The 25,480-nt window shown below is 40.3% G+C and overlaps 2 protein-coding genes across 3 annotated transcripts in view; one reads left to right on the top strand and one right to left on the bottom strand.

Annotated features, from left to right (window-relative positions):
- The window catches only part of tfam (transcription factor A, mitochondrial), a 22,139-nt gene extending 10,929 nt beyond the window's left edge, over window positions 1-11,210 (top strand). The window contains exons 6-7 of the mRNA XM_050059176.1: window positions 9,270-9,326; window positions 9,440-11,210. Coding sequence (XP_049915133.1) covers window positions 9,270-9,326; window positions 9,440-9,718 — 336 coding nt within the window. The 3' untranslated portion in view covers window positions 9,719-11,210. The remainder of the gene's footprint in view (window positions 1-9,269; window positions 9,327-9,439) is intronic.
- Window positions 11,211-11,946: 736 nt separating this feature from the next.
- On the bottom strand, window positions 11,947-24,721 carry zgc:171971 (uncharacterized protein LOC569690 homolog). Of its 2 annotated transcripts, none has more exons than XM_050059172.1 (8): window positions 23,842-24,721; window positions 21,994-22,040; window positions 21,713-21,867; window positions 21,457-21,581; window positions 20,182-20,293; window positions 17,647-17,912; window positions 16,775-16,924; window positions 11,947-15,416 (listed from the first exon to the last, which is right to left on the bottom strand). In XM_050059172.1, exons 1-8 carry the CDS (start codon window positions 24,031-24,033, stop codon window positions 15,276-15,278), a joined length of 1,188 nt encoding a protein of 395 aa, XP_049915129.1. In that variant the 5' UTR covers window positions 24,034-24,721; the 3' UTR covers window positions 11,947-15,275. The 2 variants fall into 2 exon arrangements, with proteins under 2 accessions (XP_049915129.1, XP_049915128.1); XM_050059171.1 differs by having other exon boundaries at window positions 11,949-15,416; window positions 16,775-16,927.
- Between the last annotated feature and the right edge of the window lie 759 nt (window positions 24,722-25,480).

Below are 25,480 nucleotides of genomic sequence, written 5' to 3'. Positions count from 1 at the left end.
TTTATTTTATGGCCTTGACATTAACCTGTCATATTGTTGAGTTATCAAGAACACTTCCGTGTTTTTGTGTGTATACAGGAATGTTAAAGATATCATTGAGGAAAACGAGGTTGACGTGACGTGATTGAATCAGGGAATCCGTGTGTCCACCACGGGAGAGGATCCTGATTGACTTTACATTGGCATTGTTTTTGGGGTGGCAGCACGTAATTTCAACCCATTACGTGCTGCCACCACGGAATGCGGTGTTAAGAGGTCGTGGTCATTTCACGTATTTCTGTGATATCAGGTTGTGTTTTGAATGCATAACGTAAAGGAATACTTATCAATATAGAAGAAATTTACCCCGGACTTCCGGTTGAGCGGCCATGGAGGCAACACGCTAATCCCGCAGCCCCCCCAAGCTGATTTTTAAAGCCCCAGTTACTTGGTCAGATAACACTGTAAATTGGTATAATTAGTTGTTGGGGCATATAACATGCCTAGGATACAGCAGAAAAAGCCGGGACAAGGTAGAGACTTGAGACAATACCCAGCGACCGACAAGTATCTCGAAGAAGAAACTAGCGCTAGCATTAGCACTAGCCAGCTTGCTACAGAGGGACTAAGCGAGGAAGAAAACATGGCAAACTTGGACGTGATTCTCCAAGAATTGAGAGGGTTTCGCAGAGAGAACGGAGACACGTTGAAGGACATTAAGGAAGAGATTAACAAGACTAACAACAGGATTAATGAGGCAGAAGTGCGAATCGCTGAGGCGGAAGAGAGAGTACAAGGAGTGGAGGGAGCGATACTGGAGATGCTTAAACGACAGACTCACCTGGAGGCAAGATCAGGAGGGCCGAGCCAGAAGGGACAATATTAGGATCCACGGTGTCTGCGAAGGGGCTGAAGATAGCACAGCCTCTGTGATTTCCTTTGTCGAAACGCTACTGAAAGAAAACCTGGACCTTTCGCCCTCCACAGACCTGCACATCGAAAGGGCACACCAGGCTCTGGGTCCCCGACCTCCACATGACGCGCTGCCGAGATCGATTGTGGTCAAGTTTGCTAGCCACCGCTCCAAAGAGGACATCGTGAAGACACCCTGGCAGAAACGTGGGTTTGTTTACAAAGAGAAAAGAGTGAATATAAATCACGACTATGCTCCGGAGGTTTTGAAAAAATGCAAGGATTACGCAGAGGCAAAACGGGTGTTGAAGGAGAAAAAAATAAGATTCCAGACGCCATTCCCAGCCAGACAGAGAGTATTTTTTCAAGACGAAACTAAACTCTACAGCTCGGCCGAGGAGGCAACTGTGGATATGGCAGCAAAGGGACTACCTGTGAAAGTGTTCAAGCCGCCGGAGAGCTGGGAGGAGAAAATCAAGCGCCTGACGTGGCACACGTCTCTCCGGGGAAAAGACGTTGAGACAGCCGCAGCGCGCACAGGTTATAAGGAGAAGCTGGACGCTTTCAGGAGAAAGTAACTGACTTTGTCTCTGCAGCAGGAGCAGAAGAAAGTGACTTTGCCATCTAGAGTAAATCCTTGTGGATGAAAGAGACTGGGTCCGAACAGGTTAACGATTTTGATTGTCAAAACATTATTTTGTTAATTGATTGTTTTTTTTCCAAATGTATCTGAGAAAGTCGGGTTATAATTTGCTTACGTTTCCTCTGAATATTGGACTCTGTCTCCTAGGTATGCATACTGTATTAAATAATCTATTATGGGGGCAATAGTTATTATGCAGTACCGCTCATTTTCTCTTTTTGAGGGCCCTCTGCCCCTTATAGGAGAGGAAGGAAATCCCTCAGAGCCGTCGGGACATCACGGCTACAACAGGGTCACAAAAAAGACCCCATCTCAGGGAGTCATTTCAGTGTTGTATATGTTTTTATTTTCAGGAGTATGTTCGAAGCTCCAAAGTTTCAGTTCATGTTGGAGCAGACGTTGCGCTAGACTTTTTCGTCACCGGTCATTTTGACCGACAGGGTCATAAAAATCCGGTCATAATCTATTTTTACCGGTCATTTTAATTTTCGTTTTTAAATGATAATAAAGATATTCAAAGACATTTAGTTTTCATTCGTTCGTTTTTAATAAATCCAACAAGCAAGTTATAAAGTGTGCATTAATGAGGACATGAACGAAAAGATGAACAGACATCCACACACCCGTGCCATTAGGCTTCGCCCTGGACACACCGGACGGCACTAACGCGTCCGGTGTGTCCAGGGCGTTATGTAGTTATGCCTGTAGGCTCGGTGACACAAGATTAAAATTGTAATGAAGTGATTATGGTATTGAAAAATGTGTTCTGTTATGCACTGTTGTGTTATTTTAAATTATAAACACGGTATTTTCTCCTCACGTTCTTCAGTGCGTGCTGTTGTTATTTTATTTTGAAAATTGGCCGGATTCTCTCGTCTTTTCTGTGTCCGACTTCCTGTTTGATACGATCCGCTCGATCCAGCTTGACAGAAGTGCTCGCGGCTCCCGTGAAAAATAGACCAGACGCCGAACTGAAGCGCTGCCTCTACTCCACGGGTGCTCCGCTCTGCTCAGCGACCTGTGTGGACAGTCAGATAGGATAACATGGGCGCTGACTGAAAACTGCCTCCGCTGCTAGGCGCCGTGCTTCGGTTCCGCGTCCGGTGTGTCCAGGGCGTTATGTCAACAACACTACATGAAGCAGATGAATGACTTTTTCTCTGCAGTACTGTGCACTCCGCCGCCAAGTGGGCAGGGGTGGTAATTGCAACCGGTCAAAATGACCGACGGCCTTCAGATTTTCCAGTCATTGTTGTAAAAAACCGGTCAATGACTGAGAATATCCGGTTAACGCGACCCCTGTGTTGGAGCTATGTGTTTTGTTTGTGTAGCATTTGGGGTAAGGTTACTTTAGAGACAGGCTGGGTGACAATACCAAAAAAGTACAATGAATACAGACCTAATTAAAGTAGTGTCATATAACGTGAATGGCATTCTCAATCCTATCAAGAGGAGTAAAATTTTTAATAAACTGAAAAGGGACAAGGTGGGAATCGTGTTCGTACAGGAGACACATCTCTCTGAACCATACCACGCAAAACTGAAAAGAAGGGGATTTAATAAGGTCTTTTCAGCTTCTTACAAATTGGGCGCAAGAAGGGGGGTTTCAGTACTGATATCAGAAAGATTTATTTTTGAAGTAAATTTTGAAATTAAAGATAGGGAGGAAAGATACATTATGGTGGGTGGATTAATGGAAGGAAAAGAAGTCACTTTTCTGAATGTCTATGCACCTCCTGGGGTAAACTGGTCCTTCTATAAACAAATTTTTGACTTAATGCTTTCTAAAGCCCAGGGCCTCGTGATATGTGGAGGAGACTTAAACGTTAGACTAAACCCCAGTTTAGACTCTTCACGTTGGACCTCCTCCCAAAACAGTTCACTTAGGAAAAAAATCAACAGCATAATGCTTGAATCAGGTACAGTATAATTGATGTTTGGAGGGAATTCCACCCCAAAACTAAAGACTACACCTTTTATTCAAATCCCCACTCTGCCTACTCCCGAATTGATTATTTTTTGATGTTTTACAAGGATGTGCATTTGGTTAAAAGTGGTAGTATAGGAGTAATGGATGTATCAGATCATTGCCCAGTTCAGATGGAAGTACTATTCAAATGTAAAAAAAAAAAAAAAAAGGATTACATCTTGGAGATTAAATAACTCTATTCTAAATGGGAAGATGAAGGAGGAGTTGAGGGCTGAAATAGAAAAATATGTGGAAGAAAATGACAACGGAGAGGTCTCTCCCTCCATCCTACGGGATGCTTGCAAAGCAGTGTTACGGGGAAAAATAATTGCTAAGACAACTGCATTAAAAAAAGCAAACAACAGGAACTTACTGATTTGGAAGCAAAATTAAAAGATTTACAAAGGAAACATAAAACAACATTGGATGCAAACCTGGAAAAGGAGATGCATCAGATAAAAACTAAAATAAATAACAACCAATCAAGAGACATACTTAAAAACTTAATGTTTGTTAAGCAAAAGTACTACGAAGTGGGTAGCAAATCAACTAAATTATTGGCATATAAAATAAAGAAGCAGCAAACAGAGAGGACTGTTTATAAGATTAGAGATTCAAGTGATGGCAGTATAAAATATGACTTAAATGATATCAGTCAGTGTTTTGAAATTTATTACAAAAATTTATATACTCAACCAAGATTGGAAAACAAGAATCTAAGAGACTTCTTGCTTGAGGGGCTAAACCTCCCAACAGTGTCTGAGGCTCAAAACGAATCTCTGTGTGCACCAATAATGGCAGAGGAACTGAACAGGGCAATTTCCAACCTTAAATCTAACAAAAGTCCAGGACTGGATGGATACACATCTGGGTGGTATAAGGTACTGAGGGAACCTTTGACACCCCTGCTGCTTGGGACATTCAATTGGGTGCTGCAGGGGGGAGACCCTCCCCCCTCCTGGGGAGAGGCAGTTATTACAGTTATCCCCAAACAGGGAAAAGATAGGCTGGACTGTTGAAATTATAGACCTGTGAGCCTTTTAAATCAGGACTACAAAATTTTTGCATCTATATTAGCTAAACGACTGGAACGAATTCTGCCTGAAATCGTACACCTGGATCACACAGGCTTTATTAAACAGCGGCAAACTCAAGATAACTTTAGACGTACATTACATGTGATCCATCAGATAAACCAGGAACAAATTGAAGCAATCATATTGGGCTTGGATGCCGAAAAAGCGTTCAACTCTGTAAGTTGGTCTTTTTTATACAACGGTCTGCATATATTTCAATTTCATAGAACGTTTATTCGGACAATCCAGAGTCTCTATAATAAGCCAACAGCAAGAATTAAAATAAACGGTTCCCTTTCAGCATCCTTTGATATGGAGCGTGGCTGTCGACAGGGATGTCCTATTAGTCCTCTCTAGTTTGCCCTCTTCATAGAACCTTTAAGTCAAATGATCAGACAAAATGATAATATACATGGTATCTCATTGCCTGGTGAACATAAGATAGCGCTTTTTGCGGACGACGTCCTGGTGTTCTTGTCGCGCCCGGCCTCCTCTCTCCCTGCATAATGCAAACACTTTCAGATTTTGGAGCAATATCAGGCTGCAAATTAAACTCACATAAATCTCAGATGCTAACATTCAAATACACAACGAGTCAACAGTTCAGAGATAAGGATGCCATTAATGAAGTGAACAAATTGAATTACCTGGGTGTGAAAATACCAAAGGACCTTACAAGTCTAACCTCTGAAAACTATGACCCTCTGCTCTCCAACATTAGAAAGGATTTGGACAGGTGGAACGTGCTCCCGAGGCTGCTTTATTTGTTTCAGTCACTTCCAGTGGAGATCCCTGAAAAAAAATTTGCTGAGTGGGATAAGTGGATTTCGAGATTTCTGTGGCAGGGAAAGAAACCTAGAGTTAGATTCAAGACACTCCAGGTTCCAAGGTGTAAAGGAGGCCTTGCTCTCCCCTGCCTAAAAACTTATTATCAAGCTGCCCAGATTAAACCCTTGATCCATATTTGTGACCCAAGCTATTCAGCTATATGGAAAACCATTGAATGCCATTGCTTGGGCAAGATCCCATTACAGGCCATCATTGGGGACAGTGAATTAAAACACCATCTTGAGGCAAAGCCTAACCCATGGCTCGAGGTATCACTTAAAACCTGGTTTAAAATGGTGAAGTTATACGGGCAGAAGGAGCCTTTTTCACTGATTAGGTGGGTGGCTTATGACCCAGGCTTCCTTTTTCACTGATTAGGTGGGTGGCTTATGACCCAGGCTTCACTCCGAACAGACTGGATGCAACCTGTAAGTTGTGGCAGCAGCGAGGGATCAATATTTATTTGGACCTCTTTGAAAAAACCTCTCTTAAAAGTTTTCAAAACTTGAAGGATCAGTATGGAATAATCAACCAGGACCTCTTTAGATATTTGCAGTTAAGACACCATAGATAAAGAATAATTAACAAAGATGATCCGGGAAAATCTACATCTGGAGCAGGGGTTTTAAGAATCTTTATTGCTGCATACAGAGCAGACCTAGGTGCAGGGAGTGTTTCCAAATTATATAAAGGCCTTTAGGAATTAGGTGAGACCAATACATCTTACATAGAAGAAAGATGGGAAAACGAAGGAAACTTTGTACTATCACTAGAGGAGTGGGAATATTTAAATGGCATGCAATGGAAATCAACTAACTCTTTGTCATGGAGAGAGTTTAATTGGAAAAACAGGGTCAGATAATTTTTAACACCTCCACTCAAGCACCTTGGGGGGAGGCAGACAACATGCTGGAGAGGCTGTGGGACAGACAGCAAATCACTTTCATGTGTTTTGGGAATGCACTATGATTCATCAATATTGGATTGAAATTAGAGACAGTATGAAAAATGTATTAAGATGTGACATTGATTTTTGTTTTCAAGTTATGTATTTGGGTAAAAAGCCACACCAACTTTTAGGTTTCTCAAAATTATATATGTTCAACATAATGCTGGTTGCCAGTAAAAAAGCAATCACAAAAAAATGGCTAAATCAAAGAGCACCCACACTAGTAGACTGGTTCAATGTGATGCATGAAATTTACGTCATGGAAAAACTAACATTCGCTCTAAGACTCAAGATGGACCAATTTGAAAAATGCTGGAAAGGATGGATTGATTTCATTAGCCCACATAGATCAGACTTCAGGTTATAATGGAACATCATTTGTAATGTAACCCCCATGTTTTTTTTTTTTCTATGCTACACGCCCCCCTTTTATTTATTTATTTATTTTACTTTACCTCTATTTTTAATTGTCTTACTTTTTTTCTGTTTGTCCAATTTGTACTGTTTCAACTGTTAAAAAAGTGTACAAAGTATAACACTCTATATGTTGACTTTAAACATAATAAAAAGATAATTTAAAAAAAAAAAAGAAGAAATTTACCCCTTGGACAGTTTTGATAACATTACTCACTGGTTGTTCATCTCGATCTCCACACGACGGACCCCCCCGTTTGTTTTGCTTCTGTCTTCCTGAATCCTTTCGGCACATGCGCAGTAAAATAGACTAGTCCAATGTAGTGGGGATTGAAGGGGGGGCCCCGAGACACACATAATACAATAAGCATTCTGCTGGCATTTTAGTGAAAGGACTTTAATCAAAAACATAAATAATGTGTGCAAATAAGAAAAAACTCTATTAACCATAAATGTATGAGGAGTTTTATGGGGCCATCAGAAACCTGGGGCCCCAGGCAACCGCCTAGTTTTGCCTAATGGTAAGTGCTCCGCTGGCTTTAAGTTATTTTTTTCTTAGACTACAGCTGTTGCGAGAGGCATCAAAACATAATTTCATATTACAGTTACAGTTTTCTAATGTATGTAAAACTTGCCACAGTATGAACAGAGGTTACATAAACTAGCCTCAGCTCAGCCCTGAGCAAGAGTGACCATCCTTTATTGACCAGTCAACAGACTACAGAGTTTCTAGCTCCACCTTTTAGGACCAGATCTGTGTGCTGGGTAACCCAACAGGGGGGTGACCAAAAATGGGGACAGGAAGGAATGGTTCCATTGATACCATCCACAACTTTTCACAGTGGAAACAGAAAAAATGTGTACTGAACCGGAGTGCTTGGTTGAAACGGGGCTTAACAGTTAAGTAGTTTTGGGGAAAATACTTCAACAGTTGCCTTAGGGTCTTACAGCAGGTCACTGTCTAGAGGAACATCATATACTTTACTCGAAAGTATAACATCACCTATAAAAGAATGTATTCTTTTATCCATCTTTGTGACTGTCCCTTCCCCCTAAATCATGCTTTTCCTACTTTTTATCAGTCAGAGTATGGCTCTGTAATGGTATGGTGTTGACAGTTGTAGTCATAATTTTATCACACTAAATGTTTTTCTGTTTTCGTCTGTTTTCTTACTATATAATGACGAAAACTGTCTGTGGGTGTGTCTGTGTGTGTGTCTGTTCCACGTTTTTCTCCTCACTGACTTGGTCAATCCATGTGAAATTTGGCACAGTGGTAGAGGGTCATGGGAGGATGCGAATGAAGCAATATTACATCAATTGTCCAAAGGGGGGCACTATAGCAACCGACTGAAATCGCAAGCTTTGAATGAGCATATCTCATGTCCCGTATATCGTAGAGACATGAAACTTTGCACAGAGATGCCTCTCCTCATGAGGAACACATTTTCCCCAAGAACCCATAACTTGCGATTATATAGATTTTCTGCCATTTTGAATTCTTTGAAAAACACTTAAAATCTATCTCTTCCTAGGAAGTTTGACCGATCTGCATGAAACTCGGTGAACATAATCTAGGGACCAATATCTAAAGTTTCCACTTGGCAAAGTGTTGGAAAACTTACTAAAACTGAGCTTCTATAAGGCAATAAATATCGCGGAGGGCATGGCTCATCACATAAAGGTGTATAACATCTCAGGGGTTTCACCAACCACCACGCAACTTTGTAGGCATATGATCACACATAATCTGAGGGGACCCCTCCATTATTGACCCGAGCAAACAAAATGGGGGCGCTAGAGAGCTAATTTCTTATCTAGGCCTAACTGCCATATCGATTTTTATTTTTTATTTTTATTTTTTTAAGATATTTTTGAGGGCATTTTTTGCCTTTAATTGATAGGATAGTGAAGTGTGAAAGGGGGAGAGAGAGAGGCAGAGACATGCAGCAAAGGGCCACAGGGTGGAGTGTAACCCGGGCCGCTGCGGCAACAGCCTTGTACATGGGGCTCTACCACTAAGCCACCGACCCCCCTGCCATATCGATTTTTACTAAACTTGGTAGATATGTAGAACAGGACGCCTCAAGGTGACTGGAGAAATTTAAATCTAATTGGCAACTGGGTGGCGCTATAACAACAGAAAAATGCTTAAAAGTGGCTAAAATGCGACCGATCGCTGTGGCTCCCCCTGTGGCCCAATTTTGTTGTTTTTTTTCCTAATTTTTGGGATGACTAAGTCATGGTATGGTATGTTGTACATAATCACAGAAACTGTCAGTGTGTCATTCTGTCAGTCAGTCAGTCATTCTGTCTGTCCCACATTTTTCTACTCACTGACGTGGTCAGTCTATGTGAAACTGCACATAGGCATTGAGGATTGGCATAGGTAGAAGGTGACAAAGCTACCAATGGGTATGGACTAGTTTTAATTAAAAATAATTGCCATGGCTCTGCACAACAGTTACTGATACGTTTCCATCAATGTTGTTCATTTAGGCAAAGATGAAGTCACTGTTGGAGGACTGGAGGAATCTGTTTAGTCATCAGAAAAAGGTTTGCCAGATAATAACACATCATTTATTTTTAGACCTTCATGCTGCTGCACAAATGAAACAGTAAATTCACTGTTGTACTGTATTCAGATATCCGTTAATTCCTCATCTCAGGTCTACACCCAGCTGGCCGAGGATGACAAAATTCGCTACAAGAATGAGATAAAGTCGTGGGAGGACCACATGATGGAGATCGGACGAGAAGACCTGGTCCGGGAGCAGACCCTGTCTACCAAGAAGAAAAAACCTGCTGCTAGAACATCAGCAGCGAAGAAAGGAACAAAGAAGGCTAAAGCAGTGAAGAAGGTCACCGCCAAAGGAAAGGCCAAAACAATCAGGAAGACAACGACAAGCACCTCTACGAAAACTGCCAGGACTACGAAGAAGACATAAGATGTGTTTTTCTACAGAGTTTAGAGGGAAAAAACATGTTAATGAGAACTGAAGACTGAAGCTCTGATGACCTAGGACTGCTCTGCTTGGTTTTCCTCTAACTTAAAAATCACAAAGTTCCCAGTTGTCATGAATGCTTTTAAGGTTCAACAGGGCAAAGCCAGCATTCAGACACTGCAAGATCATTTTGCAATAACCAAGCATCATCTCTTCAGTAAAAGAAAATCAAAAAATAAACCCTGAATGCAGACAAATATTGGTCAGTTGTGATTGGTCAGTTGAATCCATCCATATGATGTAGTGTGGGATTGTTTCAGGCTTAGAAAGTGAGTTATTAAATGAAATGCAATGATTTCAGAAGGTTAGACATGTGAGTGAAGTGTTAAAGCCATCATAGGAGGCACACATATTGTTTATACTTCTCTGTCTGCAGTGTTCAAAAGGTTCCATTGCCCTGACTGTAACCACAATATACTGAGGAAAATAAAAAGGTCTACAGTTATTCTGCATTTGTCTTGTCAGGAAATCCATGAAAATCCCAAAACCAACAATATGTTAGCTGGTCTCTATATACCTACACTGTTTGTGGCTTTCCTCCCCAAGCCCACTGGCTCATATTGAAGGTATATATCTTTAAAAGCACTGCACAAATATATATATTTTTAAAAACCCTCAGAAGGTTTCCAAAATACTGTTGTCTTTAGCAAACAGGAGGAAATGATGCATTAGTAAGGAACTATTTTCAGCTAAACAAAACTAAAAGACAAACGAATATATTGTCGGTTTTTGGTATTTTTGTGGGATTTATTGATGAAAAGAAAACTGGAGTGACAGCTGACTTTCTTGAACAGAGCGTATGTCAGCTGTGGATGTGTGCACTCCTCGGTGCAGCTTGTTGGCAAGCTCTCAGTAAGTTTCTACTCTGAGACAAGTGCCATTGGTTGCAAATGTACAGACACACCTCTCTGTAGATCAGACTACCATGGTACCCATGATGCAGCCTGACTAAAGTCTTGGTCTCACCATTGTTATTGTTGTAGCACACCTTTGTACAGTTGCAACTTCAAACTGTGAAATCCTGCCATTTGTCATTTCTAGCATAACATTACTGACTGACATTTTGTGTTTTAAACACAAAAGCTTCACATTATGTATTGTTCCAGATGAGCTTTATATGAGATGCTTTTTGTTCTGATAACTGCTGTAAAAAGCTGTTAGGGTTCCTAATAAAATGAGCTTTTCCCCCACAGCACCTTCATCCTAATGTTTATGTATGGTGGCGTAAAGCATCATTCCTCCCTTGGTCCTAAAATGCAGATTCTTTCTGGTCATGTTTTTAAATTCACACACTTGTTAACTATGAAGAACATATTTTCAGTTTTTACAGTTTATTTTGCTTGTAGAATGTTTTTAGTCCCATCATTCAGACAGCATGTTTTCTTTGTATTGTGTATCCACTGAATAAAAATGTACATAAACTGTTCTACAAAAACGACCTTTAATGGTACCTAAAACAACACATGAAAGCCACAAAGTTAAATGTCTCTTCACTCTGGAGGCCTATAAGTTTTGTGCCTCAGCGCCAGCGGTAGCCAGAGGCATTATGTTCTCAGGTTGTCCATCCGTTAATCCCACTCTCAATGTGATGAACTGATGAGATTTTGATGGTCGAGAGCTAAGGTCACCGTGACCTCGTCTGTTTCATTCTTGTGAAGGTGATACCTCAAGAACGCCTTTAGGGATTTCTTTTTTGGCACAGATGTTCACTTGGACTCAGTCATGAACTAATTGGATTTCGGTGGTCAAAGGTCAAGGTCAGTGTGACCTTGCACCCATCTCATTCTTGTGAACACGATATCTCCAGAACATCTGGAGAGAATTTCTTCAAATTTGGTGCAAACATCCACTTGGACTGAGGGATGAACCTATAAGAATTTGGTGGTCAAAGGTCAAGGTTACTGTGACCTCTCAAAACATATTTTTGGCCTAATTATGACAAAATTTCATACAAATGTCTACTAGGATAAAATCATGAATATACAAAATGTCAGAGGTCAACTTCACTGTGACATCACAATGATCTGGATAAAACACTTATGACTAGTACTCAACGTCATATCTCAGGAACAAAAGGGGAAATATTTGGTCAGATACTGAATTGGTGACACTAATCTAGGACGCCCATCTTGAAACTGTGCTGATTGTATAGATCTTCTGTGCTGCTGGGAGGACGATGGGTGTGAAGCATCCATGTTTTCACAGACATGGATGTAAACTGTAAGAAACTTGACAGGTTTGTGGAGGCTACAACCGCGGGGCTGTAATTCCAGATTTAGAATGAAACAGGCACTTTACTGTTAGGTGTGAACACTTTGGGCTCCTATATTTATCATTTATAAGCAGTATATAAACTGCTGTAAGATATTTGATAAATGGCTTTTAATGCACTGTCATGTAAATGTAAGCAGATCTAAGTGATGATTAATGTATTTGTTAACAGCTAGAACTCCTCCTGTGAGCACCCAGAAGTAGAGGCTGCTTATGAACAGATAATGAGTAAAAATACAGTAAAAGACAGTTGCATTAATATAAAATGTCTTCATAAGAGAAATTCTAATTGTTGACAAACGGTCGTTATATCTGCTTACAGCTACATCACTGTATACTGAGTTATAAGCCATTTATTTATGTCTGTATACTGCTCTAAAATGTTAAATACTGAAAGTGAAATTCAAGTGTTACTCTTTTTTTACTCTGGTCATCCCAATTAAACCTTTATATTGTGCCATTATTGCAGCATTTTTACTAATGAGTTATTAACAGCAAGCTTTCACTGACCTTTTCTGGGTGAAACTTTTAATCTGTTGCATTATTATTGACAGGTGGGAACAAGTCATTGTTTGTGAGTAAATCTTAAATCAAGTCCCAAGTCAAGACAGGCAAGTCTCAAGTCAAATCCCAAGTTCTATACTTGATGAGTTTCAAGTCCTGAACGTCATAAGCCATGATGTGCTCTTTACTAAACGTAATGGTATTTTAACAATGTCCATCGATCCATTTTCATCCTCTGGTGGCAGGGGCAGCAGGCCAAGCAAAGCACCCCAGCGACACTTTCCAGCTCCTCCCAGCAGATCCCAGGACAAGGTGTTCCCAGACAGGATGAGATATATAATCTCGCCAGCTTGTTCTGCGTCTGCCCCAGGGCAGATATTTTTGATATTTGGGCTTTGGGGAAGGTATGAAGTATTTTCAAGTCAAAAGGCTCAAGCCCAAGTCAAGTCACAAGTCATTGGTGTCCAAGTGAAGTTGCAAGTCTTTATTGATTTTGTCAAGTTGGGTCTAAAGTCATCAAATTTGTGAAAGTCTGACCCAAGTCCAAGTTGTGTGACTCCAGTCCACATCTCTCAACAGGGTGTACGGACCACACCCTGAGCACACTTTCTGTATAATAATAATAAAGTTTATTTTTATAGCATCTCTAAAAAACAATATTAAAAAGTGCTTTACGCATAAACAATCAAAAAAAACACCCACCCCAAAACCCCAGTCAAACAAATATAAAAATCTACAATGTACAGCTTATAAAACATAATAACATATCAGTATAAAACACATTAAAATTAAATGATTGTGTGAGCCTGAGCTTCTCAAAGCAGGTCATTCCAGAGCCAGGGTGTCCTGACTGAAGACCTGAGGCTGCACACATCATGGAAATCTGATCTCTGGAGCCAGGAATAACCTTATAAGTAACCCACTGCCTGTTTATCAGAATGACACCATCTACTGTATCAGAAGCTGCAGTCTTTTGCATTTGATTTTATTAAGAGGTCATTCAAGATGCTGAGATTTAGGTACTGTTATTGTTCTGACAGCTTGACTTAATATTTTTTAAAAAAGATCATCTGAAAGGACTTCCAGAAACTGTAATGAAGGGTTTTTGAGAGTTTGTAGGATTAAGTAGCATCTAGCAATCTAGCAATTGCAGAACTGACACTTCTCCTGAGTGCGAAGTGTGTAGAAGAACTACGGTGGCCCAATCAAGAGCCAGTGTTTGGTTTGTCCTTTCTGGGCTACTGCAGAAACAACATGATGGACTCTGAGCAAGAGGACCTGCTCCATATGTAGATATAAATGGCTCATTCTAAGGTACAGAAAACACAACTTTACTTACTTCCATGTGATTATAAACTAATGACAACATAGTTATGAATATTATATTCCATTTCTGATGATATTCATACCCCTAAATCCTACACACTTGAGCTTTAAAATAAAGCCTTACATACATAACAGTTTTACTTCACCAACTTCGCTGGAGGTGAGCAACACCTGGATTTACAGCTGCTGTTAAGTTGCTCTATGAAGCTGACGCGTAAGAGTCTGATGAGGAGAAGTGAAACAGTAAATGATACAGAGGTAGCAAAAAACAAAAACACAAAAAATCTAACAAAAACAAACAAACAAACATGCTGGTTCAAAAACACAACACAAACATCCAATAATAAAACTGGAAAAACTAATATATATGATTTTGCTTAATACAACATAAGTTACAAATTGCAGCTGTACATCAGTGCAGTAACTGTACATCAGTGCAGTGACTGTACATAACTGCAGTAACTGTACATCAGTGCAGTGACTGTACATCAGTGCAGTGACTGTGCATCAATGCAGTAACTGGTTGAGCAGTTGAGGAATTTGCTTTGCACCATTTTCCCATTTTTCAGAGACAGATCTATAGGAGTTAATAAAGGAGCTCAGTGCACACATGAAAGATCACTTTATCAAAGCACTTGTAAGGTAATTATAAAGGTTTTTTGGGGGGAGTTTTTCCTTATCCACTGCGAGGGTCCTAAGGACAGAGGGATGTCGTATGCTGTAAAGCCCTGAATTGAATTGACATTCACTCAGTGGTTCTGATGGACCAAAGTCAGGAACTTCGGCCAAATGATAACATCATCTGTCTTTGTTTAAAGATTAGCCTCTGATGATGGGCGTCCTCGGTGATCTTCCTTTGGGCATCGACTAACTCAGCCTGTAGCTGGGAACAACGTTTGCTGGTCTTCAGTCAGTCTCAAGCTGGCAATCATGTTGCCTGCTCTGCTGGTGTTTATAGAACTGATCGAGTGTAAACGAATGGCCTGCGCTCAGGTAACATCTACAACAGTCCTCATGGGTCAGTAGGTTGAATCTGATACCATGTATTTATCTCATGATTATCTGTATCTTTCTAAAAAACATGTCCCCCTGGCAGTGTCTTCACATCAGAGAAAAACAATCATTCAGATTCTGGCAGATTGTTTTGCTATCACAGGATGTTAAAAAACAAAAAACAAAAACAAAATCATAGCACAAACGGGATATCTCTACGGTACATAGCTGCCTTAAAAACCTCAAAGCAGAGGTATGGACAATAGACCTTTCCTCCACAGTGATCTGTTGGTGTGGTAACAGGTCAGGAATCCCACACAATTCAAACTTATCTTTTCATGTGTCATAGAATCTGTGCTGTGTGGTCTCAGCTCTGTTGGGTGTCTGTGTAATATATGACAGATAATCAGGGTTCCTGTTGCTGCTGTGTTGAAGCCTCTCTCAGTAAAGCCTGGAAGTCAGGAGATAAGACCAGTTTGTGATGGACGTTTCCCAACACCATCATGTCTCCAGTTCGACCATCAGACAGATGCACAGACACCAGTTGCTGCAGAAGGAAAAAGAAGAAATGGCTTCTTTATAAATACAGACAGAGAGGCTCTGTTTTTCTGGTCACATCTTGACTTAACATAAGGGCTGGGTGATATGGAGAAAATCAAATAACACAATATTTTTGACCAAGTATGCCAATATTGATATAACGATGATATTGCAGGTCTCAATATTGGTGCTTTCACAAAAAATTTACACTGTGAGATTTTTAAGATTTTCCCTGTTTAAGTTTTTTAGGGGGAATTTTTCCTTATCTGCTGTGAGTGTCAAAGGACAGAGGGATGTCTGTAAAGCCCTCTGAGGCAAATTAAGCTTTATAAAGAAAACCGAACTGAACTGAATATAATGACTAAGTGGGTAAAGGCAAATAAAAGAAACTAGAACAGTCAGGTCAGTTCAGAAAATTACATCACTTTACTGAAATGCAGCCTTTAAAATGTAAACATTATATCTATTCTTATATTATGATAGATATATTAGTTATATATATATGCCCAGTTCTATGATTATTGGCAGAGCTCATCTGGTATTGCAATAGTTAAATGTTCAGTTTTGAAGAGGAATTAAAAAAAGCCCAATACAGGTGCAGCTACAGCCTCTCTCACATTAGCAAGAAACAGCAAAGCCAATCCCATTAAGCATGTTGGGTTAGAGAGGTGGGACTTGTAGAAAACTTTGTCTGTTAACCTTTTGTGTGCCATTGAGTAGACAACGACAGATATTAATGGTTATATTTTAATAATCTGCTCAAAATTCACCAGGGAAGATTCAGTATAGACATGTCTCTACTGTCCATACCCAGTTGTGCGCCATTGGTTTAAAGTGCTTTAAAACCATCTATTGATTTTCAACTTGATGCTAAATAAAGGAATTGGTTTCAGAATAGATTTTTCCTATTTATTTAACACAGAAAAAAGGTGCTTGATTTGTTTCAATTACCTTTTTTTGCGAAATTTTGTGAAAGTAATCTCTATATGATGCTCATTATCTCCCATGTGTTGTCCTAATCACCCAATAAGGACACACCCCTGAATAAGAGCATAAAAAACCAGGCTGTGCCAAGGTCAAAACTCTTCATTTACAAAAGCTGTTTCATGAACAAGCCATGTCACTAATAAAGGCGTTTTATAAAATCTCCACACTCCTGCTTTATGTGTGAATGCCTAACGTTTACTATTTTGCACAGGCAAAGTGACATGTCTGAGCAAAGTCATGGATGCTAAGAGAAATACATTTAAAGAACACCCTGAGACTGACACATCTTCTCATAGTAACAGTTCCCTGTACCTCTTATAATGCATGTATAATATGTCACTGGCACACACACTGACACACACAGTCCAGTCACAGTACCTGCAGGAAGGAGAATGCAGCTCCCTCAGAGACGTCCATGGCGATGTTACCCAGCTTCAGCTCCACCTTTCCTGACTTTCTGATCTGCAGTTTACCCAAAAATCCTTCTGGGAGCTGTGACAGCACAGGACAGCCCTCCTTCACCGCAGCCTGCTGACGACAGGTGCAGATACCCAACCTGTTAATAACTGTCTGACACTGGCCAACAGCTGATATGTTTCACACAACCTGCTATTTTTGAATATCCCATTAAGAGAGACTCTCACTGCAGCCTGTTCTGTGAACAATAAATGAAGTTCAGACTCTCCTCGGTGTCACCGGTGAAGAGGAAATACAGCAAGTGATGGACGGAGCAGTGAGTGGCAACAACCCTGCCCACATTTAAGAGTACTGTTTGCGGTGGAAGTGCTTCACATACCTAGGGTCTAGGTACCATGTCTGAAGGGTTACCTTTGTTCCAAAGGTACTATACCGAAAGTGTTTGGTGGAAACTGGGCTTTAGTGAGAGGAGATGTGTAGTGAAGGGAGTAGAGCTGGGAAGTACCACAAACAAAATCCCATCCTCCTTAGTATTAAGCAGAAAACTCAGACACAAATCTCTTAAAACCTTAAAACCTGCATAATTCAGGACTTCACAAATCACAGTGGAAAAGGCTTTCCAACAGACTCAGTAACAACACAAAGAAGAAAAGAGGGGAGCCATTGAATGCACCATCTTATGTGCTTATTTACAGTATGTGCACAATAAAAACACGTGATTCCATGTATGTTATATACAAATCACGCCACATATTGTGCTCTAAAGCATCTTCCAATATGTTGCATGTTGCCATGACAGCGTCACAGTGTCAGTGTTCACCCTGTTAACTCACTTGTGCTTCTAGATGTGAAGGCCTCTTCTTGGCAGGTTTCTCTGCTGTAGATCCTAGAGGGGCGTCAGCCTTCTGTCCAGACACTGTGCCCGGCATGCTGTCAGGTAACTGCATGAAAAAGAGCTCCTCTCTGCCAGACAGGCTGAGATCCTGCAGCAGCTCCACCATAGATGGCTGCTCTGGTTTGGGCAGCTCTGTTCTGCCGTGGCCTGCTCTGCTCTGAGCTCTGCAGGATGGAGGTCTGAACAGAGGAGGGGTCTCTGGAGCTGCCAACATGACAACCACAAACACTCATTGATCATGCACTGACATGGAGCCTTGAGGTAGTTCAGGCACATATGGAAGTCATTTTATAGTCACATGTTCATTTAATGTCCATATAAACATTTGGTGCTCATTCAGTCTGCATGCAACAACACTGAGTTCTGCATCCATGCTGCTACACTGCTGCCTGCTTTCAGAAATGTCAAATCCTTTTACTCAGAGGGGAAAAACAAAGCAGTGGCTACCATGCTGTGTGTTGTATGGCTTTCTGCATGTCAAATACACTTAAAATCCAGAGTTAGAGGGTAATTTTTAACCTGAACACTACTTTCCAATGTTTTTGTGATTTATAGGAAGCGCATTTTAAAAAAAAAAAAAAAAAAAGTCCAGTATTGAAAGGAGCGGCCAGGCTGCGATGTAAACACTCAGGGCATGTTCACATTGTCCGTTTAGATCCACTAACAGTGCTTGTTTTTTTTGCCACTGATACCCCTTTTCCACCAAAGCAGTTCCAGTGCTGGTTCGGGGCCAGTGGTTAATTTGGAACCGGTTTTCCTGTTTCGACAGGCTCAGATTGTTATTCTAAGTGTCTGACAAGATTGTTGAATGGATCCCTACAGAGGAAGACCTTTTTTTTAAGAGTAAGATCCTTTTTGTTTAACCAGAAATAGCCCTGAAATTGCTATTGTCAAGCTCACCAGACTAAATTTAAATACACAGTAATTTTATCATCGTGAAACAAACTTCATTCAGCTCACGGAATCAAATCAAACTCACTTGGGTCGTCTTTCCACTGTTCCATTGATCACCAACTCTAGTTAGGCCAAAAAAAAAAAAACCCTCTTAATTCACCCAGCATAAATATATGCTGGCTGGTGATTTCGAGGATGTTTCTCGTCAAACAAAAAGTATCTTAAGTTAAACAGTGTTTGATTGTTTGGCCACTGGTAAAAAAAACTTGTGAGTCTCCAAGGACCTATAGCTATTGAGGCTGAAACTCACTGCATGGTAACATCACAGCATAGGCTAATGGCATTGAGAAATGTTAGTGCTGCCATATTGTCCAGAAACGTGCATGGAATTCACTAAAACATGCTGGTCTATTACATCATAGAGTTAATGGCTGAAGAGCACTGATATTACGACAAGTTTAATTAATCCCATCTCTTAAAAATGTACTGTAAAATTTCAATTTGTAGCCCATACAGTTATGTGCTCAAATCACCAAACTCAACACTCTTATATTTAAGACAGGTCTTTTATTCATTTTAAACAAAAGTGTTGCTCAGCAAAGATGGGAAACACAATCAAATTGTTTTTTTGAACCAGCATGAATATTACTTGTATAAAAATTAGGCTTAAAATAACATATCAATTATGTGTTATGTTCTGACACTTGTTTTACGGCACCCGAGGATAATGGCACCCGATAAACTGATTTAACATTACTTTATCCTGTTAAAACAATATTCATAACTTGGATTAATTTTTATAAAAACACTTTTTATTCTTTTGATCGGTGAACCCTTACAGACCAACGAATATATATAACTTACCGGGTGATCGAGGAAAGGACACATTTTGATGTTATGACAACTTCAGAGGAAGGGAGTCACCACTTGTTTTTTTTGTTTTTTTATCATGCCACTAATTCTGAATGAATTAGTCTTCTCTGGTGCTCGTAGTATCAGTAAGATGGAATGAACCGAGCTAACAATGTGTAGCATCTCCATATTGGCAAAAGTTTAGACCTATATATTTATATGCACAATCTTAACAGCTAACTAACATGAGCTCAAGGGGGTAGTCAACAATCTGGTTTATACATCCAAAGAACTTCTATAAAAATGAACTGCTTGGTAACCAGACCAGGCATCTAATTGAGACAGGGATTTATTTGTCAAAATGTGTAGCCACACTGGGCTAGTAAAAGAGACTGGGTGTTTAACTGGGACCAGGCTTTTAATTTAAGTTTTGCAGTAACAGTGTTTCTTATGTGAGTTGAAAAACTGTGCTTTCCCAGCATTTACAGGCTGGGGGAAAGGACTTTTCCTCCTCGCAGACTCTGCCCTCACGGTAAGGGCGACTGGATACACAGACTGTATCTATGAGTAGAGACACACTGTCAAAAAAAAAAAAGCATATTGCTACAATAAATCACTTCACTTGAGTGTCCTGAATGAACAGAGCTCCTTGTTAACATATAATGTGACACTGTTAGTGGTGGGACAGTTACAGTAGTACAGGAGAAGTCAGAGGGAGTTTTCTCACATGCTGTGTTGGTCATCCGTGTTTGACTCTTACTGAAGCTACTGGACTGACACAGGGGTAGCTGGATGGGTTTCAGCTTGGCATCATTCCTCAGGCCTGGATCATCTATGAACTGTGGGTACAACATATAGCATTAGTTATGACCACTGATGAATATTGGAACAGTTTTTGATTGCTGTAATTGTTCCTCTTGTCCATGCCATCCAAGACCACTACTACAAGACCATTTACAGTTTTGCCAATCCAGTGTACAAGTTTAACCAATTTGGTTTTGTGCAAACTGGCATTGCAGCCACTAGTGTATGATGGGCAGTGAGCCAACATATTGGAGATCAAATTTCAGCAGAGATGGGAGGGGGGAAGAGTGGCACATATTATGTTTGTTTACTAGAATGTTTGCATGTTTTTTTGGGATGATCAGACAAGACATGGCAGAGTTAGTCTCTCAGTTAAACTAAAACTGTGGCAGTATAGCAACATTTTGGATTTGAAACCAATAAAAGAGGTGTCCTTATGCGCTGCAAGTGATGCGGTGCAGCATTTTGAGCTGAACTTTTGTTCAGCACCTTGTTTATATTTATTTCTTTTGCTTGCTTTAAAAGTGCTGCAATGGCTGATTCATGAAGCTGAAATAAAGAGTTATCTATATGATACCTTCTTATTTCACCACAAAAACCTAAGTAAGGAAGCAGCTGGCTGGTGGGAGATCACCAGAGAGCTTAAAGTGTCTGGTAAATGACCATCACTAATAACAACCTGCTTGCTGTTGGCTATGTTGAAGGTCATTTCCGGTAAATATCATTACATATAGGAAGACAGCAAGTAGGCTACTCACCCATCTCCAGTCTGATCTGAAGCGCGCAGCTGGTAGGTTTGTGGTTTGTTTACATTACGCGACAGACGTGCATATTTAATGGATTTAACGTGGACGGAGCGCTGCTATGTTAGGTGATGCGACATGCGGTGGTGGCGGCAGTCAGATGCTCGTTTGCTGTTAGGACACCATGTCAAGTTTCTGCTGAGTCAAGTGCAGCCCCCCATGGTAAAATTCAGTATACTGGCTTAATTATAACCTGGTTTTAATTTTTTTTTACACCAGCTAAACCCTTATCACATGTAACAGATAAATGGACTGATTTATTGATTGATTTTTAGTACCAAATTCAATATGTGTGTCTTAAGGATGAACAATTGCTGCAAGTGAAATGTTCATATGGGCACCTGACTGTCTGTCTGTTAAGACAGACTTGAGAAACTGGAGCACAAAGTACTTACATCATCCCTCTGTAGTTTACTGAGAATTTCATCTTCATCCTCCTCTGAGTCTTTCCTCTCTTTCTTCACCAGTTTACACACAGGAGAGGTGGCGGAGTCGTGCAGGTCTGTGGCACCGCGCCAGCCTGAACAGAGAGACAGGTTGACTCTGAGGGTAGAAGTGCACCTGTACTGCATCTGTAACAAACCTCTGCTGTGCATACTGCTGAAAAGAAAGGATACATAAAATAAGAAAGGAGCATAAGAAGTTGTGCACCTGTTTTGCGTACGGTGTCGGCGGGACCCTGTTCAAAGATGGAGTGAGACTGAATGGTCTGAGGCCTCTCTCTCCTCCTCCCTCTGTTCTCTCTTCTCCTCTCATCCCTCTCTCTTCTCTCCTTTTTTGGAGCCACATGGATCTCCTCCTTTAACCTGGGGAAATATCAGACATGATATTTATTATCATTAGGCTATACACTACATACTAACAGCACAAATAAATTCTAAAAACGTTCATTATATCAGGAGACTTGAATTATCTGATTGATCGCCACTTACTCATCTCTGCTTTTCCTCACGGCATGCACATTTGGCTCAAAGGTTTTCTTCAGGTGAAAAGGAGAACAGAGAGAAATATAAGACTTTGATAATACTGAGTATTTCTCTATTGGGATTTATGACAAAGGTGCGACATGGTATATTCTAGATGCTATAAATTCTATATGTACTGGGGTCCTGGGGGACCCCTGTCAAAAGCACCCAATTCTGCCCATGCGGTTTTAAAAACATGGAACTATTTCTTGTGTCCATGTTTGCCATGGCCCCTTATTTAAAGTACCACACACTAGAGGTAGTTGCACTCATCAGTCAGTTCAAGCCACACATTCAGAGGGAGACGGACATAGATGCAGCTGACACAGATTTCCTCAAGTGCCCTGTTGACAACACGACATACAGCTCTGAAGAGCAGTATTTAAGATAAAAAGATGTTCAAAGTCAGAAATACATCACATCATTACATAATAAAATGTTTTATGACTATCAAATTCAATTGATCAATTCAAGGAAAACTCCACCTGCTGCTGTGGATGTCCGGTGCTCAGCTGGAAAAAGGTGCTGCCTTTGTTCCCAAGCATAGACAGGAAGGTCGCAAATGTTTGCTCCTACTATCCCATGCCAATATGCCCTGAACATAGCATGGGCTAAATTGTGTGTTATTAAGATCAAGATCAAGATCAAAATTAACTTTATTGTCCCACAAAGTGGGACTTTTGTCTTTGGCTCTTCACCCATACTGCAGCCACATAACTACAACATAACATAGTAAGTAAAAAAATCAACATTATATACCAAATGTAACAATATCAAAACAAAAAACAAACAAACAAAAAGTTTAATAAATAAATAATATCAAGTGCTACAAAAACACAAATCATCAAATCATAATCCAGTACCTGTTCTGGTTTTATCTGTTATAACTGCCTGTAGTGTGTGGTGTTCATAGTTCATAGTAAACCCAGCTCATTTTACATTATGTACAAATTGAAAAATGTAAATTTGAATTAGGTCTGCATTTATTCCACCTTTATTTTGACAGGGGGTTATACTGAGATTAAGGTTTCTAACTAGCCACTGTTGCATTGAGAGAAAAAGAAGTCTGGATTTCAGTTATTTTATATTGGGGTCAAAATGACGCAGGTTGGTTTCATCATATAAACATTATCATGTTTGATTCTGGTGTCTTTTAGTTTTCCGTACTGTTAAGTAAAGGATTGTACAAGCATAAAATTGTACTAATGTTGATTGTGCTTGGGATAAAAGCTGCAATCTGTATTTAAGAAAAGTATTTGGGATGCAAAATGATATTGGCACACCATCAGTATCCGCAGATACTGGCTTTAAAATGAGCTATAGGAATCGCCCAACATGCTGATAATATCGGTACGTCATCCGTATCCACCAATATCAGTTTTAAAATGAGCTATTAGAATCAGCCAACATGCTTTTCTTATTTTTATTAAATACATTGAAAAACATACTATTTCCTGTCTCCATCTGCTGGTGGGCCATCATGACAAGAACATGCATGCATAATCTGATCTTAATTCCGAAGAGACCTGATGATCAATAAAATTAGATAGGAGAAAATATGTATCGATATTGGTATCGGTCAAATGAGATAACTGTAACTTCACTAATTAATAATTCCAATGTGTTTTTTTTTGTCAGATAACATTAATAACATAGGCTAACTCATAATGTTTTGAGAAGAAATGTTAACATTGCTCTGATGGCTGTTTCTTACAGTAGTTTATTACTTAAAGTTGATGGTTTTGTTGTCTACTGATGATTTAGTATCATAAAGCAAAGATCATATCCATGTTTCTTTGGTGTGTCATTCATTACCTTTGGTTTTTTTAGCACTCCCCCCAGTGTCAGGTCCCTGGTTCTGAGAGACGTCAGTCTTCCAGGTGGGGTGGGAGAGGACAGACTCCTGACCCGGCCTGGGAGTCCTCTGCCCACGCTGAAGCCTAGCCCGGTCCCGCTGCTGAGGCCGGAGGGGCCGGGAACATCTGCGCTATCCCCGGAGTCTGTCATTTTGTGCTACCTGCTCCTCCTTTAATACTCTATTTTATAAGTGGCTGTCGGTAAAGGCGTGTCACATCACAACACATTCTGCTGTTGTTGTGCAGTCAATCACCCACGTTATAGTTTGGTAACAACGTTCCACTTCCGGTAAAAGCCGTCTTAACTGAATGTGTTTACTGTATTCCTGACATATTTATGTTACTCTTTCTCCCCGTCCAACAATAATATCCCCAACACGCAGTCTAAAAGCACGGCTCCATATAACGTTACACCAGCCAACTTAACAAGCACTTATTACCCTCCATTTTGTTAGCACCCGCGATATCCAGACAGACTGCGCCAAACTGCAAAACTACGCTCACGAGGATACAAATGTTTCCATTTTAATAAATCGGAAAGCTGCTGGTTATTAGCGGTTGTTGGTAGTTACATTATACCTCGCTGCAGTGTACAGTATCCTTCCTGCAGGCTGCATACAAATAAGAGTTCGTTTTTGACACCTCTTAACTGCCAGCGGAGTGTCCCGATGCTGGTTGCAGAAAAACATAGAGTTCGGTACAAACGTTAAAAGTCTGCAACCAATGATATTATTGTATCTGCCGTTCTGGCGCCTGTTTAACTTGTCCAGTTTAAAAGCATCTAGCATGAGGAACATTTCCTTCCGTGCTGACTGAGCTGCTTTGTTTTTGTTAAACAGTACTACACCCGTGGAATCACAGGAGGGCGCTGTTTGTCTTCTCAGAGTCAGAGTGACTGTCCTGTGATAAAATTGAAGACATCGTCAGCTCTTTACTCAGGGACTGTTCTTTACATGTTAGAGGAGGGGGGTAGCTGGGTTGTTTTTCTTTTTCTTTTTATTCATTACCCTTCCTGAAGCTACAAATATTTTTCCTTGAGCCTCCCTGAGTGACTGGTGGAAAATATAGCCCCCCCCCCCATATCTTAGTTATTCGATACCTTTTGATGTGTAAAAGTTGAAAAGTTAAAGTTTAAGACAACATCCTAAGTTGACAAGATCCTGCAGTGTTTTTTCTTTCCTTTTCGTGCATGCTGGTTAGTTCTTGCTAATGGTTTATTTTTGGCCAAATTTCAAATGTGATATAGAATAAAGTGATTTTGATAAAATATCACTATTTTAAGATGAGATTTGTTTATGTTTTTTTTTTGTTTTTTTTCTGATGGAAGGGTTTGTCGTACATGTTGTTTCAAAGCATTGGAATGTTATGATAAATGCTGTAATTTTGACAATTTTAATGTTTTACACACACACACACACACACACACACACACACACACACACACACACACACACACACACACACACACACGTGTATATAACCCATCCCCTAAGCCACAATGAAAAACACGTTCTTCCCGAGTGCTTAAAGGGATAGTGCATCCAAAAATGAAAATTTAGCCATTATCTACTCACCCATATCATGGTGAGACCGTGAGA

Source organism: Epinephelus moara, chromosome 13 (assembly GCF_006386435.1).
Source record: "Epinephelus moara isolate mb chromosome 13, YSFRI_EMoa_1.0, whole genome shotgun sequence".
Lineage (NCBI taxonomy): Eukaryota > Metazoa > Chordata > Actinopteri > Perciformes > Serranidae > Epinephelus > Epinephelus moara.
The sequence above is the reverse complement of the archived record's forward strand: the minus strand, read 5'-3'. Positions and strand labels throughout refer to the sequence as shown.

What these genes read in the sequence shown, in the direction of transcription:
- zgc:171971 (XM_050059171.1), bottom strand. Translation starts at nt 24,033, where the DNA reads ATGACAGACTCCGGGGATAGCGCAGATGTTCCCGGCCCCTCCGGCCTC. An exon ending in CGACACCGTACGCAAAACAG is followed by an intron (nt 21,582 to 21,712) that starts GTGCACAACTTC and finishes CTCTCTGTTCAG; the next exon opens with GCTGGCGCGGTGCCACAGAC. An exon ending in ACGGATGACCAACACAGCAT is followed by an intron (nt 17,913 to 20,181) that starts GTGAGAAAACTC and finishes TCATGTTGGCAG; the next exon opens with CTCCAGAGACCCCTCCTCTG.